Here is a 19,013-nt window from a genome sequence, read left to right as displayed (position 1 = left end):
AGTGTTACAGTTCTTAAAGATGGTGTGTCTGGAGTTTGTTCCTTCAGACGTTCAGATGTGTCTGGAGCTTCTTCCTTCTGGTGGGTTCGTGGTCTTGCTGTCAGGAGTGAAGCTGTAGACCTTCGTGGTGAGTGTTACAGCTCTTAAAGGAAGCGCCTCAGGAGTTGTTTGTTCTTCCCGGTGGGTTTGTGGTCTCGCTGGCTTCAGGAATGAAGCTGCAGACCTTTGCCTTGAGTGTTACAGCTCATGGCAGCATGGACCCAAAGAGTGAGCAGCAGCAAGATTTATTACAGAGTGAAAGAACAAAGCCTCCACAGGGTGGAAGGGGACCCCAGCGGGTTGCCACTGCTGGCTCTGGCAGCCTGCTTTTATTCCCTATCTGGCCCCACCCACATCCTACTGATGGTCCATTTTACAGAGAGCTGATTGGTCCGATTTGACAGAGTGCTGATTGGTATGTTTACAATCCTTGAGCTAGACACAGAGTCACAGAGTGCTAGTTAGCTAGATACAGTGTTAGCTAGATACAGAGTACCAATTGGTGTGTTTACAAACTTTGAGCTAGACACAGAGTACTGACTGGTGTATTTACAAACCTTGAGCTAGACACAGAGTGCCGATTGGTGCATTCACAATCCTTGAGCTAGACACAGAGTCAGAGTGCTAGTCCTCCAAGTCTCCACTCGGTTAGCTAGATACAGAGTACCAATTGGTGTGTTTACAAACTTTGAGCTAGACACAGAGTACTGACTGGTGTATTTACAAACCTTGAGCTAGACACAGAGTGCCGATTGGTGCATTCACAATCCTTGAGCTAGACACAGAGTCAGAGTGCTAGTCCTCCAAGTCTCCACTCGGTTAGCTAGATACAGAGTACCAATTGGTGTATTCACAAATCCTGAGCTAGACACAGAGTGCTGATTGGCGCACATACGATCCTCCAGCTAGATATAAAAGTTCTCTACTTTTTTAAAATCAGGATTCTCAGGGGAGGGGTTACCTGGTCATCAGCATTTTCTTTATTTTTTTTAAAGCAAGCACTGAAGCTGGGCTCAGTGGCTCACACCTGTAATCCCAGCACTTTGGGAGTCTGAGGCGGGTGGATCACCTCAGGTCAGGAGTTCGAGACCAGCCCGGCCAACATGGTGAAACCCTGTCTCTACTAAAAATACCAAAAAATTAGCCGGGCGTGGTGGCTCATGCCTATAATCCCAGCTACTTGGGAGGCTGAGGCAGGAGAATCACTTGAACCCGGGAGGCAGAGGTTGCAGTGATCTGAGACTGCACTATTGCACTCCAGCCTGGGCAACAAGAACCAAACTCTGTCTCAAAAAAGTAAGCACTGATTTTGTTTTTGTTTTTGTTTTTTTTTTTTGAGACGGAATCTCGCTCTGTCTCCCAGGCTGGAGTGCAGTGGCGCAATCTCAGCTCACTGCAGGCTCTGCCTCCCAGGTTCATGCTATTCTCCTGCCTCAGCCTCCCGAGTAGCTTGGACTACAGGCGCCCGCACCACGCCTGGCTAATTTTTTTGTATTTTTTAGTAGAGACAGGGTTTCACCGTGTTAGCCAGGATGGTCTTGATCTGCTGATCTTGTAATCCGCCTGCCTCGGCCTCCCAAAGTGCTGGGATTACAGGCGTGAGCCACCACGCCCAGCCAGCACTGATTTTGATGTGTACCCAGATTATATGAGCATACAAGGTAGAGTCAAAATAGCCTGGCATATGAGACCGCTCAGACCTGGATCCTAATTACTTCTCGAGGTACATTCCCCTTCTGGAACCCTATCCTGTATTCAAATAGAAATACTGAATATCCTATTCTCTCAAGCCTACAAGCCTCATATTGTTCCTCTTGCCTAAACCACCCAATCTCGTATTCCCTACTTATCCTTTTTTTTTTTTTTTTTGAGACAGAGTCTTGCTCTGTTGCCCAGGCTGGAGTGCAGTGGCATGATCTTGGCTCACTGCAAGCTCCACCTCCTGGGTTCACGCCATTCTCCCGCCTCAGCCTCCCAAGTAGCTGGGACTACAGGTGCCTGCCACCACGCCCGACTAATTTTTGTTTTTGTATTTTCAGTAGAGACAGGGTTTCACAGTGTTAGCCAGGATGGTCTCCATATCCTGACCTTGTGATCTGCCCGCCTCCGCCTCCCAAAGTGCTGGGATTACAGGTGTGAGCCACCACACCTGGCCTTTTTTTGGGGGGGGGGGACAGAGTCTCACTGTCAACCAGGCTGGAGTACAGTGGTGTGATCTCAGCTCACTGCAGCCTCCACCTCCCGAGTTCAAGTGATTCTTCTGCGCCAGCCTCCCGAGTAGCTGGGACTACGGGTGCACACCACCATGCCTGGCTAATTTTTGTATTTTTTAGTAGAGACGAGATTTCACCATATTGGCCAGGCTGGACTCGAACTCCTGACTTTGTGATCCGCCCACCTCAACCTCCCAAAGTGCTGGGATTACAGGTGTAAGCCACCGCACTCGGCCTTATCCTTTTTTTTTTTTTTTGAACAGTGCAAATCTCTATAAAGCCTTCCCTTACATCTCCTCCCAGGTTTGTTTATAGCGTATCTCACTGTACTGTTATTTTACTTCTTATGTGTCTTACTCCCTTGCTAATTTCAAACTCCTCACAGGAAGACTGTAATTTATTCATCTCTGTTTCTTCAGGACCTAGCAGTATTTTTGTATATATTAGGCAGCTTAATACATGATCCTTGCATGAACTGGTTTACCCCCTGTACATGATGAGAGACTAGAGTTGCTACCAAGTTACCTATTCAGGGGCCAGCCTGTGGGATCAGATGGGCAGGATTGGGTGGGCCCCCTTACCATGGTGTGCCCTGGAAAACTGCTCATCTTGCTAAATTGAGGATGTAGAGCTGGTTTCCAGCAGAACTTTGGAACCATCCTGCCAGCAAGGTCAGACTGTCAATAAATAGGAATTTATTGCTAACCTGTGGCATGTTCTGTTCTTGAAGTATTTGTTCTGTTTTGGAGGATGGAAGATACAAGAATTTGGATTCTTCCCTTGTTCTTTCCTCTGCCCCTCTGTCCCCCGCTGATATAGTTGGGATAGTTATCCCTGCCCGAATCTCATATTGAAATGTAATCCCCAATGCTGTAGGTAGGTCCTGGTGGGAGGTTTTTGGGTCATGGGGTTGGACCCCTCATGGTTTGGTGTAGTATTCACCCTATGAGTTCTCACAAGATCTGGTTGTTTAAAAGTGTGTGGCACCTCCCCCACAACTCTCTGTCTCACACTCCCATTCTCACCGTGTGACATCCCTGCTTCCACTTCACCTTCCGTTTTGATTGTAAGCTTTCTGAGGCCTCCCCATAAGCTGAGCCAGCACCACACTTCCTATACAGCCTGCAGAACGGTGAGCCAATTCAACCTCTTTTTTTCTTTTTTGAGACGGAGTCTTGCTGTGTCGCCAGGCTAGAGTGCAGTGGTGTGATTGTGGCTCACTGCAACCTCCCCCTCCTGGGTTCAAGTGATTCTTCTGCCTCAGCCTCCCGAGTAGCTGATACTACAGGCATGCACCACCATGCCCAGCTAATTTTTGTATTTTTAGTAGAGATGGGGTTTCACCATATTGGCCAGGATGGTCTCAATCTCTTGACCTCGTGATCCGCCTGCCTAATTCAGCCTCCCAGAGTGTTGAGATTACAGGCGTGAGCCACTGCACCCAGCCTAAACCTCTTTTCTTTACAAACTACCCAGTCTCACGTTTTTGTTTGTTTTTGTTTTTGAGACAGGGTCTCACTTTGTCGCCCAGGCTGGAGTGCAGTGGTGCGATCTTGGTTCACTGCAACCTTCACCTCCCAGGCTCAAGTGAGTAGCTGAGACTGTAGACACATGCCACCACACCTGGCTAATATTTATATTTTTCGTAGAAATGCGTCTTTGCTATGTCGCCCAAGCTGGTCTTGAACTCCTGGGCTCAGGTAATCCACATGCCTTGGCTTCCCAAAGTGTTGAGATTACAGGCATGAGCCACCATACCTGGCCTCAGGTATTTCTTTTTGTTTGTTTGTTTTTTTTGAGACAGAGTGTCACTCTGTCACCAGACTGGAGTACAGTGGTGCGATCTCGGCTCACTGCGACCTCCAACTCCCTGGTTCAAGTGATTCTTCTGCCTCAGCCTCCCGAGTACCTGGGATTACAGGCATGCACCACCACGCCCAGCTGATTTTTGTATCTTTAGTAGAGATGGGATTTCACCATGTTGGCCAGGATGGTCTTGATATTCTGACCTTGTGATCTGTCCGCCTCAGCCTCCCAAAATGTTGGGATTACAAGTGTGAGCCACCACGCCTGGCCTGGTATTTCTTTATAGCAATGCAAGAACAGCCTAATACACCCACCACACAAAATCTGTTTTTCCTGTTTTTTTTTTTTTTAATTTTGGATGGAGTCTCGCTCTGTTGCCCAGGCTACAGTGCAGTGGCGCGATCTTCCGGCATTTTTTTTTTTTTTTTTTAGACAAAGTCTCACTCTGTAGCCCAGGCTGGAGTACAGTGGCATGATCTCGGCTCACTGCAACCTCTGCCTCCTGGCTTCAAGAGATTCTCCTAACTCTACCTCCCAAGTAGCTGGGATTATAGGCACCTGCCACCACACCCAGCTAATTTTTGTATTTTTAGTAGAGATGAGTTTCACCATGTTGGTTAGGCTGGTCTTGAACTCCTAACCTCAAGCAATCCATCAGCCTTGGCCTCCCAAAGTGTTGGGATTACAGGTGTGAGCCACTGCGCCTGGCTACAAAATCTTAAATCTAAGTAACTTCTCTGTGACCACAACCTCCTGTTCTTCTTATTCTCTCAATTCCTACCAAACTTGTTTTTCCATTCCAGTGACACCTGCAACTCCTCCCTCTGCCCCTTTGGCCAGTTTCTAGCTTGTCTTCTGTGTCAGCTGCCTTATTATAAAGAAATACCTGAGACTGGGTAATTTATAAGAAAAGAGCTTTAATTGGCTTGTGGTTCTGCAGGCTGTACAGGAAACATAATGCTGGCATCTGCTTCGGGGGAGGCCTCAGGAAGCTTACAATCATGGCAGAAGGCAAAGGGGGAGCAAGCATCTCACACAGTGGGAGCAGGAGCAAGAGGGCAAAGGGGGAGGTGCTACACACTTTTTTAAATGACCACATCTCATGATAAGTCACTGCAAGAGGGTGGTGCTAAACATTCATCAGAAACCCACCTCCGTGATCCAATCACCTCCCACCAGGCCCCACCTCCAACATTGCAGATTACAATTGACCATGAGATTTGGGTGGGGACACAGATCCAAACCATATAATCTTCCTTACCCATGCAGCTTAGATTCCACATTCCATCATTTCAGCCACATTCTTGCATATGTTCTTGATGCCCCTCTCCCACTGTTGTTTCATTGCAGCTGCCAAGCAAAACCCTAAATCATCCATCAGCATTCAAGTACCTATAACCAAGATGCTAAAAGAATCACAAAACTATAGTATGTATCTATGGACAAGTTGTTCTCCAAACCTCAGTTGGGCCAATATTACTCATTTTCTTTTTTTTTTTTTTTTTTGAGACGGAGTCTCGCTCTGTCGCCCAGGCTGGAGTGCAGTGGCCGGATCTCAGTTCACTGCAAGCTCCGCCTCCTGGGTTCACACCATTTTCCTGCCTCAGCCTCCTGAGTAGCTGGGACTACAGGCGCCCGCCACCTTGCCCGGCTAGTTTTTTGTATTTTTTTAGTAGAGACAGGGTTTCACCGTGTTAGCCAGGATGGTCTCGATCTCCTGACCTTGTGATCCGCCCGTCTCGGCTTCCCAAAGTGCAGGGATTACAGGCTTGAGCCACCGCGCCCGGCCAATGCTACTCATTTTCTAAACCAGCTCTTTTCTGTTCTCCACAATTCATCTGTCTTCTCATCAGTTGACCTGCCTATATAGCTTAGTGGGAGATGAAGTAAGAGAAGCGATTACAGACACCATGTTAGGTGCTGTGACAAAGTATTGGGCCTGTGGGAGCACCCAGGAAGAAGGAATATCTAACTGAAGCTTGAGCAGTCAGTTAAGGTTTCTTTAAAACAGCTCCGCTGGGCGTGGTGGCTCATGGCTGTGATCCCAGCACTTCGGGAGGCTGAGGGGGTGATCACCTGAGGTTGGGAGTTCGAGACCAGCCTGACCAACATGGAGAAACCTCGTCTCTACTAAAAAATACAAAATTAGCCTCGTGTGGTGGTGCATACCAGCTACGTGGGAGGCTGAGGTGGGAGAATGGCTTGAACCAAGGAGGCGGAGGTTGCTGTGAGTCAAGATCGCGCCATTGCACTCCAGCCTGGGCAACAAAAGCGAAACTCCGTCTCAAAAACAAAACAGCTCCTATGCCAAGTTCTCAAGGAGATCTGGAGTTTGCCACAAATACAGAAAAGCAGTTTTGGAGTATTATGTGTGTGTTAAAAAATAAAATTGGGGAGGTAAGCAGGATCAGACTTAAAGGTGTATGAATGAATTTGGATGGACTTGATCCTGAAGAGAATGTAGAGAAACGGAATTGTTCCAAATGGAAATAAAATCGATTTATGCTTTGGACTTGGGATGGACCAACTGGAGGACAGCAGAAGGCTGGCTGGGGCCATCTGTTGGATGATGGAGGCATGAACTAAGGGAGTGGCAGTGGGCTCAGAAAGCCATGAGAATATTATCAAAGAGATAATCAGGAGGTAGAAGAGATAGGATTTGGTGATAGATTTAATGTAGGGACTGAGGCAGGAGAGTCTGGGATAACATTTGAGTGTCTCAATTAAGGGTGATTAGTGTACAACTCACAGAAAGATCTGAGAGAAGAAAATAAGTTCAATTATTGATATGTTTAAGTTCGAGACAGATATGGTAAGTTCCATACCTGGGGCAGACATGGCCATGTAATACTGGCTGCTCTATCTGAACTCCAGAGATATATGGGATGGAGATGAAATTAGGAGCAGTCAGCATAAATGTAGTATTGACACCATGGGTATGGACAAGATTAAGGGAGGATGTGAAGGTTTGAGAAAATAAAGCTTGTGATAGAACACTTGGGATATGATTAAGGGATGGATGGAGAAAGATACAGCTTCAGTGAAGGCTGAGGAATGACCAGAAGGATGTGGAGGAAAACTAGAGTTCTGACTCATGAAATCTAAGAATGCATTTCAAGGTTAGATTTTCCTAGAACATGTTCAATACTTTACTATTGCAATACTTTCATACTTGTATTTCTTATTTTCTCATGCTGCATTATAAGCTCTAGGATCATAGTGTCTCTATTGGCCTTATTGAACTAAGGCGCTGCGATGGGCTTGGAAAGCCTTGAGTGTATCATTAAAAAGATAAGTAGGAGATAGCAGAGACAGAAGTTGATGAAAGATTGTATGTAGGGATTGAGGAAGGAGGAAGGGTCTGGCATGACATTTGGGTGACATTTTATCCAAGTATTCAGCACACTGTCTGGTACTTAGTAGGTACTCATATATCAATGAAGGGCTAATCTTTAGGAGTTTCAGCAGACTGTGGAAGGTGCCTCTGGGAATGAGTATGTTTCCAACTGCACTTCATTCTCAAGTTTTGTGGCCAACGATGGATAGGAGGTGGATTGTGATGTATTCAGAACATGGGACCTTGAGGAGTTCCGTAACCAAAAGGACAAAGTAATAACAGCCAGTGGAGACAAAAAGAACTGCTTCTCTTTCTTTCCCCCTCCAACTTCCTAGTGGAGGGCTGAGCCCAGCATCCCAGACTTGTGTGACTATATAGGCAAACATTTGGAGACCTACTTCACTTTGATACCCTAGCCTTCGGGAGCTCAAGGTGTTGGCCTTTGGATAGGAAGCTTCCAAGTAGTAAAGCTCCCTGCTCTCAGCAAGCCCAACACCATGGGGAAGGGAGATGTCGTAGAGGCAGCACCAACCACCACAGCCTACCACTCCATCATGGATGAATATGGTTATGAGGTGGGCAAGGTCATTGGCAATGGCTCCTATGGGACAGTATATGAGGCTTTCTACACAAAGCAGAAGGTCATGGTGGCAGTCAAGATCATATCAAAGAAGAAGGCCTCTGATGACTATCTTAACAAGTTCCTGCCCCGTGAGATACAGGTTGGAAAGGGGGCTGGAAGAGGGAACTGGAGCTTGGTACTAAAGCTGCTTGAGGTTTCTCAGAAGGGGTATGGCCACGAGGGGTGGGGCCAGAAATCCCTAAACCAGAACTGAATGTCTCACTAGCAGCTAGGAAAATTTATGTAAGTTAAACCTCTTTCCCATCCACCCACTCACCTCCAGCCCCCCAAAAAGTAAAGGTGCAAAACATAGCATTTGACCACAGGCCACCAGTTCTCTGGGGTTGAGGGGTTGATCCTATTGCAAAGTTCTAAGTCAGTAGCTGAGGGCAGGAGATGGCTGGGAGTGCCGTCACGGTTCTCCCTTCCCAGGTTTGATGGGTCCTTCTTCTGGGGTCAGGTAATGAAAGTCTTGCAGCACAAGCACCTCATCAACTTCTATCAGGCCATTAAGACCACATCTCGAGTATACATCATTCTGGAGCTGGCTCAGGGTGGTGACGTCCTTGAATGGATCCAGCGCTACGGGGCCTGCTCTGAGCCCCTTGCTGGCAAGTGGTTCTCCCAGCTGACCCTGGGCATTGCCTACCTGCACAGCAAGAGCATCGTGCACCGGTGAGGGCGCTGCCACCCAGAATGGGTCCTTTGCCCTCAAGGGGGTTTTATGCACATCTCCCATTTCCTGCCCTTTTTTCCTTTCTCGAACTCCCTCCTCAATATCTAGGCCTATTCATGCACTCTATTTTAATCATATGGTCAAGGATACTGATAAAGTACTCACTGTATGCACAGCATTTTATGAAATATGATGGTGAGCTCCCGGTGGTCCTCAGATACCATCCTCTCTCTCTCTCTCCCTACTTTGGGCTCTGCTCACAACTCCATGGCTTTCCTTCCTCTCTACCTTGTGCCCTTATAATGGTTTCTACCTCCCACTTCTTCTTTCCTCATCTTTACCCTCTGACCCCTGGCCCTTCAGCTCCCAGTCTAAAACTAAGCCCTCTCCCCAGCCTGATGCCCAGCCTTTCTGCTGCTGGTAGGGACTTAAAGTTGGAGAATCTGTTGCTGGACAAGCGGGAGAATGTGAAGATATCAGACTTTGGTTTCGCCAAGATGGTGCCTTCTAACCAGCCTGTGGGTCGTAGCCCTTCTTACCGCCAAGTGAACTGCTTTTCCCACCTCAGCCAGACTTACTGTGGCAGCTTTGCTTATGCTTGCCCGGAGATCTTACTAGGCTTGCCCTACAACCCTTTTCTGTCTGACACCTGGAGCATGGGCGTCATCCTTTACACTCTAATGGTCGCCCGTCTGCCCTTTGATGACACCAATCTGAAAAAGCTGCTGAGAGAGACTCAGAAGGAGGTCACTTTCCCAGCTAACCATACCATCTCCCAGGAGTGCAAGGTACTGGCTACCTAAGGAGGGGTGAGCCCTCAGGGATGACCAACAGGGAGGGGTGAATATCCAACCTATGTCACCCAACCTAGGCCTCCCAACCCTGGGGAAAGGCTCTTCCCACACCAGAGCCATCTCACACACTAGCTCCTGTCCTATAATAAACAGTATGGAAGGCATAAAGGACCAACCACTAGGCTCCAAACCTTGCTTGATACACAGGTTCCAGCTTCTGTCTCTTTAGGCCAGAAGAGAATTATGGAAAGCATTCCTCCCAAGGAACTTTTCCCTTCCCCTCCAGGGAGTTAACTGCCTGACTCTTCAAGATAAAATCAGAGCCACACCCACTTTGACCATAGTGGTATGATGGGCTATCCTGCTTCTTTCTTAGGTCCAGCTGCTCATTGCCTGTGTGGCACAATGGAGAAAAACTCAGGCAAGACCTCTCTGTCCCCTGCTCTAGAACCTGATCCTCCAGATGCTACAGCAAGCCACTAAGCGTGCCACCATTCTGGACATCATCAAGGATCCCTGGGTGCTCAAGTTCCAGCATGAGCAACCCACCCATGAGATCAGGCTGCTAGAGACCATGTGCCAGCTCCACAACACCACTAAACATCACCAATCCTTGGAAATTACAACCTGAAAATGACTGAAGGAGGGGGCTAAGAGAGGAGCAAGCAGGAGGTCTTGGGCCAAAAATCTTTTATACCAAAAATAAATCTAAGTCTGATTTAGTTTCATCAGATAGGGTCAAAGACATTCTTTTCTTAAGGCAATCTTATAGCAGGGAACACTGCTGGGGTAAGAGACGATTTCTGCCCACAGCCTGTAACCAATAATCTTGACACTTAAATCAACAGTATAATTCATGATGTGGCTCACAGGAGATGGGGTGCTCAGATTAACACTCTATTTTGGGAAGCTTTATTATTCAACTCAATATATGCTCATTATTTTACATCTTTGTGCTGTTTAAATGCTCAAGCGGTGGGGCAGAAGCCCCGGTTGCTCCACTTTGATTATGGCTCTGCCTGTCTATAGTCCAAGATGATGGCACTGTTAGTTCTTTTAGAAATGGGTATTTGAGCTGGGTGCAGTGACTCACGTCTGTAATCCCAGCACTTTGGGGGACCGAGGTGGGCAGATCACTTGAGGTCAAGAGTTCGAAACCAGTCTGGCCAACTTGGCAAAATCCTGTCTCTACTAAAAATACAAAAATTAGCCGGGAATAGTGGCACCTGGCTGAGGTGTGAGAATCACTTGAACCCAGGAGGCGGGGATTGCAGTGAGCCGAGATTGCCCTACTGCACTCCAGCCTGGGTGACAAAGTGAGACTCTGTCTCAAAAAAAAAAAGAAAAGAAAAGAAAAGAAAAGAAATGGGTATTTGGGTGTATGAAGGACCTTGGTTCCTTTTCCCTCTTCCAGTGTCACCTTAACCACTACTGACAGAATAGCAGGAAGACAAGGCTTCTCACACTGTTGTTCCCAGACACAGAATTCAAACCAAGCCTTGTAGTAGTGAAAGCTACTATGGGTTCTGGACAAACGAAAGCTACTTGCTCCTTCCATTCCAAGTAGCAAAGCTACTTGTTCCTTCCATGGTATTCTCCCTCCTTGTCCTTGAAAATGGGCTTTGTAAAATAAATTTGGGGTTGTCTTGGCAGAGGCACGACCAGGGGAAAGCAATGAGGGAAGACTCAGAGATGCCTACACATGGTTCTAAGTGGTAGATGGCAGTTTCTTCAATCACAGCAACTAGGCAACTCTAGGACAAACCGACTTGAAAGATGAAACAGTGTTTGTCTGGAACATAGGTTGAGATATTAGGAATGCCCATTTGTTCTATGTTCCAACCTCCCTTCTTTGCTGTAATTATTCATTGCTTGAAATAAGGCTCTTGAGGACAAGGCTCCAAGGGCCAGGGGAACAGCTTCAGGGGTAGACAAGGCAGTGTAGACACTAGGATTCCATCTGCCCAGTTTTATTGGGAACAAGGGCATTATAACTGCTATCAAAGAGAAGGGAGCCCAAGGGCTCCTTCTGTAGCAAGATCTTCTTCAGAGTTGAGCCAGGGCTGGGAAGGCAGGAGACCCTTTTTTCAGGCAGGGTCATACTACCACCCTCAGCAGGCCTTCCCCAAAAAGTTATTCTCCTTTAGCTCAGCATTTGGCACTTAAGGAAAAAAGGACCAAAAAAGGTAGCATTAGGAAGACAAGCCCAGATTTATCAGGATACCCATTCAGCCAACTGCTTTAGTGCTTCTTCATCTTCATCCGCTTTGGGAGCTTTGAGGACAAAGATACCCAGAGAAAAGAAAGGAGAAGGATTAAGGTCTCAGCAACTCCAACCGTCCCTTGCTATGACATTCAGAGCCTGCTGAATTCTCTCTCCCCACAAAAAACCTAAAGGTGTGGTCCTTCTGCTTGCTAGGCTGCTGTTCAATCCCACAGCACCTTTGTGCAAATTAGAAAAAAGGTGCCTCTTGCTCCTGCCATTTGTAGCCCTAAACCAGGGTACACAGCTTGCTGAGTGAAGCACAGGCTAGGTGGGTGCCCATATGCAGTCAACAACCTGCACAACTGCAGCAGCAGCCCTTTCTGTGTGGCTCCTTTGAGGCAGGATGGATGAGGAATAATCTTTCCCCACACCTCTCCTACCCTCTTAAGTCCTCAAGACAACAGAACAACCCTGCATACCTGGCTCTGCCGGCAGATGAGTAGAAGGTACACTAGGCAATTTGACTGGGGGTTCTTCCTCCTTGTCGCCCACACTTAACAACTCCTGGGCCAATTCCTCCTGTTCCAGCAACTCTAGCTCCTCCAGCAGTTCATCCTGTATAGGGAAGACAAGACCATTTAAGATGAAGAAAAAAACTTCTACCTCCAAAAACATACTGCTTTTGAAGTTCCCTCCCAAACTTGCCCCAAGAGCCTCTCTTGGGTGTTCCTTCTGGCCAGTCCCATACTTTCTCCAAAATGCCCTGACCCCTCACCCCCAATCACCTCATCCACATCATCTCCAAAGCCCATAGGCCGAGAAATGGCATCTGAGATCTGCTGGGCCACCTCCTGTTGTTCTGTGATGTCAGTCATCAGTTCATCTACCTTGTCAATGTCCCTGAGAATGAGATAGACAGCTAAGAAATCAGGCAACAATGCCCCCTTGACTTCCTCATCTCACATGAATGAAACCCCTCCTGCCTTGTATTGTCACAGTGATAAGCCCATAGCTATCAATCAGAAGAGATCCCTGGAAAACTGCAAAGATGCAAGTCTGGGCTAAGAAATAGCAAGAAGCCACACTGGAGTGGATAGGTTTCCTTCCCTTTCCTGAAGGATCTTTAAGAATTAGAAAAGGTAGCCGGGAGTGGTGGCTCATAGTTGTGATCCCAGCACTTTGGGAGGCCAAGGCAGGGGGATCACCTGAGGTCAGGAGTTCAAGACCAGCCTGGCCAAAATAGTGAAACTCCGTCTCCACTAAAAATACAAAAATGAGCTGGGAACAGTAGTGCACAACTGTAATCCCAGCTACTCAGGAGGCTGAGGCAGGAGAATCACTTGAATCCAGGAGGCAGAGATTGCAGTGAGCCGAGATTGTGCCACTGCACTCCAGCCTGGGTGACAGAGCGAGACTCTGTCTCAAAAAACAAAACAAAACAAAAAAAGAATTAGAGAAGGCATCTTTCCTCCCTAGAATGCCCCAGGCAGCGAAAGAATCTTATAGGAAGCAAGGGGCAGACAGAGGTCTAGCCATTACAAGTATCTATACTGCAAATCTACATTCTGAGAGGCTTTAAAGTTTAAAGTGTGAGGCCGGGCACGGTGGCTCACGCCTGTAATCCCAGCACTTTGGGAGGCCGAGGTGGGCAGATCATGAGGTCAGGAGATCGAGACCATCCTGGCTAACACAGTGAAACCCCGTCTCTACTAAAAATACAAAAAAAATTAGCCGGGCATAGTCGCGGGCGCCTGTAGTCCCAGCTACTTGGGAGGCTGAGGCAGGAGAATGGCGTGAACCCGGGAGGCGGAGCTTGCAGTGAGCCGAGATTGCGCCACTGCACTCCAGTCTGGGCCAGAGCAAGACTCCGTCTCGAAAAAAAAAAAAAAAAAGTTTAAAGTGTGATAGCAAGCCACTCTTCCCAGTTTTTGGGTCCCCTCCACCCCTTCCCCCGTACCCACATGTCCTGGTAGGCTTTCTTCATGCCTTGGGCAGCAAGCTCCATGGTACGAAGGACTTCTGCATTGGTGGTGGCATTCTCAATGGCCTCACGCTGAAACTCCAGGGTGGATAATGTCCCGTCAGTTTGTGCCAGCTGCTGTTCGAATCTTTTCTTCCTCCGCAAAGCCTGTAGGGCAGCTGACCCAGCCGATACCCTTACCATCAAGGGTCAGAAGCACCTGCTTCCCATCCGGGCCCTCCCCATAGGCTTGTTTCCCTCATTACCTCTCTTATTCTTGGTCCCATACTTCTTGGCTGTTTGTAGCTCCTGTTGAATCTTCTGCTCCAAAAACTCCTGTTTCTTGATCAGAATCTTCTCTGTCTCCTTCAGTTTCTGTATTGCTTCTTCAGGGGTTGGCCCTTTCTCCTTCTTCCCTGAGGAGTCCAGTGGAGTAGGCCCAAATTTTGTGAAGGAAAAATATTAGCCACCAATCATTGAATACATAGTATGTGCTAGGGACCTGCGTTATTGTTAATCCCCAAATCTCTACAATGAACGTGCTCTCTCTTCACTTAAAAATGTGAAAACAACCATAAAGATGTTAAAAATCACAACTAATAAGAGATTGTTCAGGAATCAAAATGTGGCAGTATGAGTTCTAAAACCAATATTCTTTTTACTATTCCTGGCTGCCTTTTTTTTTCTTTAGGCAAAGTTTCGGTCTTGTTGCCCAGGCTGGAACGCAATGGCGTGATCTCGGCTCACCTCAACCTCCGCCTCCTGGGTTCAAGCGATTCTCCTGCCTCAGCCTCCCAAATAGCTGGGATTACAGGCATGTGCCACCACACCTGGCTAATTTTTTGTATTTTTAGTAGAGACAGGGTTTCTCCATGTTAGGCTGGTGTCGAACTCCCAACCTCAGGTGATCCACCTGCCTTGGCCTCCCAAAGTGCTGGGATTACAGGCGTGAGCCACCGTGCCAGGCCTTCTTTTTTTTGAGAGGGAGTCTCGCTCTGTTGCCCAGGTCAGAGTGCAGTGGCATGATCTAGGCTCATTGCAACCTCCGCCTCCTGTGTTCAAGTGATTCTCCTGTGTCAGCCTCCCTGCGTAGCTGGGACTACAGGCACACACCACCATGCACACCTAATTTTTGTATTTTTTTTTTTCTTTTGAGATGGAATCTCCCTCTGTCACCCAGGATGGAGTGCAGTGGTGCAATCTTGGCTCACTGCAACCTTTGCCTCCTGGGTTCAAGCGATTCTCCTTCCTCAGCCTCCCTGAGTAGCTGGGACTACAGGTGCGCGCCACCACACCCAGCTAATTTTTTTTTTTTTTGTATTTTTAGTAGAGACAAGGTTTCACCATGTTGGCCAGGCTGGTCTCGAACTGTTGACCTCAGGTGATCCACCCGCCTCGGCCTCCCAAAGTGCTGGGATTACAGGCGTGAGCCACCGCGCCCGGCCAATTTTTGTATTTTTAGCAGAGACGGGGTTTCACCATATTGGCCACGCTGGTCTCAAACTCCTGACCTCATGATCCACCCACCTCGGCCTCCCAAAGTGTTGCGATTACAGGCGTGACCACCGCGCCCGGCCAAGAAGGCAGTCTTTCTTCTTCATCTTAGATCCCTCTTGCCCAGCACAAAGTATTATAGAACAAGGTTTTGAAAAGGGCTGAAGACAGCAGGAAACTCGTCTTCAAGCCTGAACAGTGAAAGCCAGCACAATCGCCACGCCCTCAACTCAAGTCCCCTCCCCGATCTTGAGTTCTTCCCTCAGAGAGTGAGGGAGGACGGCGGACGGGAACCAGGCGCCTTGACATGGTGTGCCTTTTGGCACCGGCGATGAGCCTTGCTCCGCCATCGGCCGACGGGGTTTTCCAGTCAGCCTGTCTCCTGATTCTCTTCCCCTGCCTGGCGCAGCGGTCCGGCCGAATCTCGCCGGGATCTCCTCTTCCCCTGCACCAGCCAGCGCCTCCTGGCTGGCCAGTCCCAACCCGGCTCACCCTTCCCGAAGAGCCTGCCGAGACCACTCATCGCGAGCTCGCCTCTCCCGCCTCCGCCCCTCGGCGTCCTCCAGACTTCCGCCTTGCTCCTGGGAGGGTGATGGTCTCATCACACAGGGACCAGCCTTGCCCAATCCCTCCTCAGTGAGCCGCCGCGACATCATCAAGAGGCGCAAACGAGACCACCGCTGTCACGTGACCCAAGCCACCAGTCCCAGACCGAGGTGCTCCTCTTAAAGCAGCCACATCGTTTTCTGTTACATAAAAAGGCAGTCCTGTCTCCACCCCAGAGTATGTGCTTGTTCTCCGGAAGGAAATGTGCAGTGTGATGGCACCTCAATGTATGGCGTCAGTGGGAAAACTCTTCATGCTCTTTACAGGGCTCAGGAAAGTGGGGGGGGAGTATAGGTTCAAGCACTTGGGGTTGCCCTAAGTTTAGATAGCAAACCTGATGCAGTCTAATGTCTCACATTCTGGTCTTTGCACCTCAGGACAACCAACCCCATTTCACAGGCTAGAAAAATAGAAACTCCCCGCACTGTGAGTAAAAATCTCTACTCTCACACACAGATGAACTTTAATAAATTACAAATGCACCTGAAAATGTCTTCTTGATTTCCTTTCAGTTTAGGCCTCAAATGGGCTTTCCTCAAGGCTGGACTTCAAGGCCCAGTTTGGGCCTTTGCAAATGTCTCTAACCCTTGACTTAGAATTTGAAGATTCATTCCATTTTGGATATGAATGCAGGTAACACCTAGAAAGATAAGAAGTCACATTTCATCAGGCTTTCAGGGTTCTCCATTATTACTCTGACCTTTGTGGGTGCCACCTATAGGGCAAACTATCCATCCTGTATGTATCTACCTAATCCCTCCTAGGGACCCCAAATGGCTGTTGCTCGTCACTCAGTACCCAGTTTGCTGACGTCTACAATATTCCGCCTCTCATCATCGAAGAAGATCATCTGGGAGAAAGGAATTCCAGTCTTCTGCTGCAACCTGTGGAAGATAGGGCATGGGTAACCAAGCTAGTATCTTGGTTTCCCAAGCCTCTCTGGTACTTTCTCACCCTGCTCCTCCCTTATGTCCGCATACCTCTCAAAGTGTGTGACTTTGCTGCCTGGATAGATTTCCCGATGAACAAAGTACCTGATGAGGTCAAAGAGCTCCAGTAGCTGGTTGGCCCCTTCTATCTCACTTGTCCTGCAAAACGGTGTAAAAGATGGGATTACCAAAGTGAAGGGCCAGGGCTACGTTAACTTATTAAGCAAAGTTAGTAAGTATAACCAGGGAAATCAACTTGCTGTTTTTCTGGGATGGACAGGCATCCTCAGCCTCTGTTTAACTCCATTGCCTTCCTGTTTGACGAAATTGGTGCTGGGCCAAAGTTTTAGTTTTTGTTTTGAGATGGGGTCTAGCTCTGTCACCCAGACTAGAGCGTAGTGGCCCAATCATGGCTCACTGCGGTCACGACCTCCTGGGCTCAAGTGATCCTCCCACCTCAGCCTTCCAAGTAGCTGGGACTACAGGTGCACGCCACCACATTTTTTTTTTGGTAGAGATGGGGTCTCCCTCTATTGCCTAGGCTGGTCTCAAATTGCTGGGCTCAAGTGATCCTCCCGCCTAGGACTCCCAAAGTGCTAAGATTACAGGTGTGAGTCACTGTGCCCGGCCTCACTTTTTTTTTTTTTTTTTTTTGAGACATTGTCTCACTCTGTCACCCAGGCTAGAGGGCAGTGGCTCCATCTCAGCTCACTGCAACCTCCACCTCCTGGGTTCAAGCGATTCTCCTGCCTCAGCCTCCCGAGTAGCTGGGATTACAGGCGCGCGCCACCATGCCCGGCTAATTTTTGTATTTTTAGTAGAGACGGGGTTTCACCACGTTGGTCAGGCTGGTCTCGAACTCCTGATCTCGTGATCCGCCCGCCTTGGCCTCCCACAGTGCTGGGATTACAGGAGTGAGCCACCGCATCCGGCTGCCGGCCCCACTTTTTAATAGTTAAAAGATACAGGAGATCGTTCAAGGAGAAAAAATTGCAAATACTTGCAAACTTGCACCGCCCCTATTTTTGTAGCCCAGGGGTTTCACTGTAAGTCTCTTGCATGCACCCTTCAGCATTACAAGTATCAGTTGTCAGTCGCTCTTCTTACCTTGAAGCAGCCGCACCCGGCACCCCAAGACTCTGCAATCGTTTTAGGACCTCAGGCACCTCTGGGTACAGTCGGACGTCTTGGCCCCGCCTATCTCGTACAGTTCCATCACTGGAGAGGGCAAGAGTGCGCTCAGCCCTGGCTGGGTCCCATCTCGCCCCAGTCCTCCCTGTCCCTACCTCACCTGCTCTTATGGAACGGAGGGTCTACGTGCGTGTCGACCCAGAAAGGCCAGAGAGTGTAATCTGAGAGAGGAAGGAGAGGGAAGGTTCAGCCTGGTGGCGGGGGACGCAGGGATTCGGGAGCTGCAGTTAGGGGTATGGAAAAGGAGGGCGCCTTACGAAATTCTCCTTCCCGTCCCTCACCCAAATCAAAGACTGCCAGCTTCGGTAGCCGCGCCATGACCCGCACCGCAGGCTGCGCGTAGCAGAGTTGGTGCTTCACCCAGGGCCGGTAGAGAGCGCGGCACCTTCGGCAGCTAAGGCGGCCACCCCGCCTGCCATAGACAAACGGCGACTAGAGCGTCGCCACTCGGAGCGTCATCAGCCTAGATATGGCGCAAGAGGGTCATCTGATGCTGGGCGGGGAAGAGGATTGCAGCGAGGTACCAACACGACCGCCACACGCAACCACAGCAGTCAAGTATCTCCAAGGCATTGGCCACAGACATCCTCCCTATTTCTCCACTCCACCCAGCCTTGCCTGATTCTATTACACTAAGAAGCCAGGGAAGAAGGAAAGCGTTTTCTAGCACCTGCCTCTTCTTGAGACCCAAGTGATACATTACAGTTTGTCACTCAATCTTCCTCCATTATCAACCTCTTGATAGTGCAGAACCCAAAGCCCTCAGTAATATTCCAGCCAGAGTGCAGTGTCAGCCAAACCCTTGAGGACGTTCTCCAACCAGACCTAAATGTCCAGTAGAGCCACATTCAGAGAGAATTCACTCTCCGAAGGTTTCCACCATCCATGTCAGCACTACACTGGTAGGTGTTTAACGACCAGTTTGTGGGGAAGAACTGATGTGTAGTGTTTGCCAGTTTTTGTAAATAATCCTACCATGGCCAATTTCAAGCTACCAACATGAAGTCACTTAAGAGATTTGGAAAGAGGTGCCAATAGTTGGCTCTCATTAGCCACTAGGAACTGGCTCCAGCACACCACTAAGTATGTTTTCCTAGAGTCTGATAATCCTTCTAAGAGCACCATCCCTTCCATTGTCCA

The 19,013-nt window shown here is 48.6% G+C and overlaps 3 protein-coding genes across 7 annotated transcripts; 1 reads left to right on the top strand and 2 right to left on the bottom strand.

Moving 5' to 3' along the window:
- The first annotated feature begins 6,344 nt into the window (after nt 1-6,344).
- On the top strand, nt 6,345-10,218 carry TSSK4 (testis specific serine kinase 4). Of its 4 annotated transcripts, none has more exons than XM_033188464.1 (4): nt 6,345-8,117; nt 8,478-8,692; nt 9,088-9,481; nt 9,864-10,218. In XM_033188464.1, exons 1-4 carry the CDS (start codon nt 7,893-7,895, stop codon nt 9,933-9,935), a joined length of 906 nt encoding a protein of 301 aa, XP_033044355.1. In that variant the 5' UTR covers nt 6,345-7,892; the 3' UTR covers nt 9,936-10,218. The 4 variants fall into 4 exon arrangements, with proteins under 4 accessions (XP_033044355.1, XP_033044356.1, XP_033044354.1 ...); XM_033188465.1 differs by having other exon boundaries at nt 6,345-7,970; nt 9,936-10,214; XM_033188463.1 differs by having other exon boundaries at nt 9,118-9,481; nt 9,936-10,214.
- Nucleotides 10,219-11,441: 1,223 nt separating this feature from the next.
- Nucleotides 11,442-16,072, bottom strand: CHMP4A (charged multivesicular body protein 4A). The gene is made up of 6 exons (XM_033188491.1): nt 15,640-16,072; nt 13,920-14,069; nt 13,655-13,832; nt 12,479-12,593; nt 12,173-12,308; nt 11,442-11,761 (listed from the first exon to the last, which is right to left on the bottom strand). The coding sequence occupies exons 1-6, from the start codon at nt 15,668-15,670 to the stop codon at nt 11,703-11,705; spliced, it is 669 nt and encodes a 222-aa protein (XP_033044382.1). The 5' UTR covers nt 15,671-16,072; the 3' UTR covers nt 11,442-11,702.
- On the bottom strand, nt 11,443-18,340 carry MDP1 (magnesium dependent phosphatase 1). Of its 2 annotated transcripts, XM_033188493.1 has the most exons (11): nt 18,155-18,339; nt 17,974-18,034; nt 17,790-17,900; nt 16,734-16,841; nt 16,504-16,637; nt 15,640-16,393; nt 13,920-14,069; nt 13,651-13,832; nt 12,479-12,593; nt 12,173-12,308; nt 11,443-11,761 (listed from the first exon to the last, which is right to left on the bottom strand). In XM_033188493.1, the coding sequence occupies exons 1-5, from the start codon at nt 18,189-18,191 to the stop codon at nt 16,541-16,543; spliced, it is 414 nt and encodes a 137-aa protein (XP_033044384.1). In that variant the 5' UTR covers nt 18,192-18,339; the 3' UTR covers nt 11,443-11,761; nt 12,173-12,308; nt 12,479-12,593; nt 13,651-13,832; nt 13,920-14,069; nt 15,640-16,393; nt 16,504-16,540. The 2 variants fall into 2 exon arrangements, with proteins under 2 accessions (XP_033044384.1, XP_033044383.1); XM_033188492.1 differs by lacking the exons at nt 11,443-11,761; nt 12,173-12,308; nt 12,479-12,593 and having other exon boundaries at nt 13,808-13,832; nt 16,552-16,637; nt 18,155-18,340.
- Nucleotides 18,341-19,013: the final 673 nt, after the last annotated feature.

This window comes from Trachypithecus francoisi, unplaced genomic scaffold, assembly GCF_009764315.1.
Source record: "Trachypithecus francoisi isolate TF-2019V2 unplaced genomic scaffold, Tfra_2.0 Lachesis_group3, whole genome shotgun sequence".
NCBI lineage: Eukaryota > Metazoa > Chordata > Mammalia > Primates > Cercopithecidae > Trachypithecus > Trachypithecus francoisi.
This window is presented reverse-complemented; position numbering and strand designations above follow the sequence as displayed.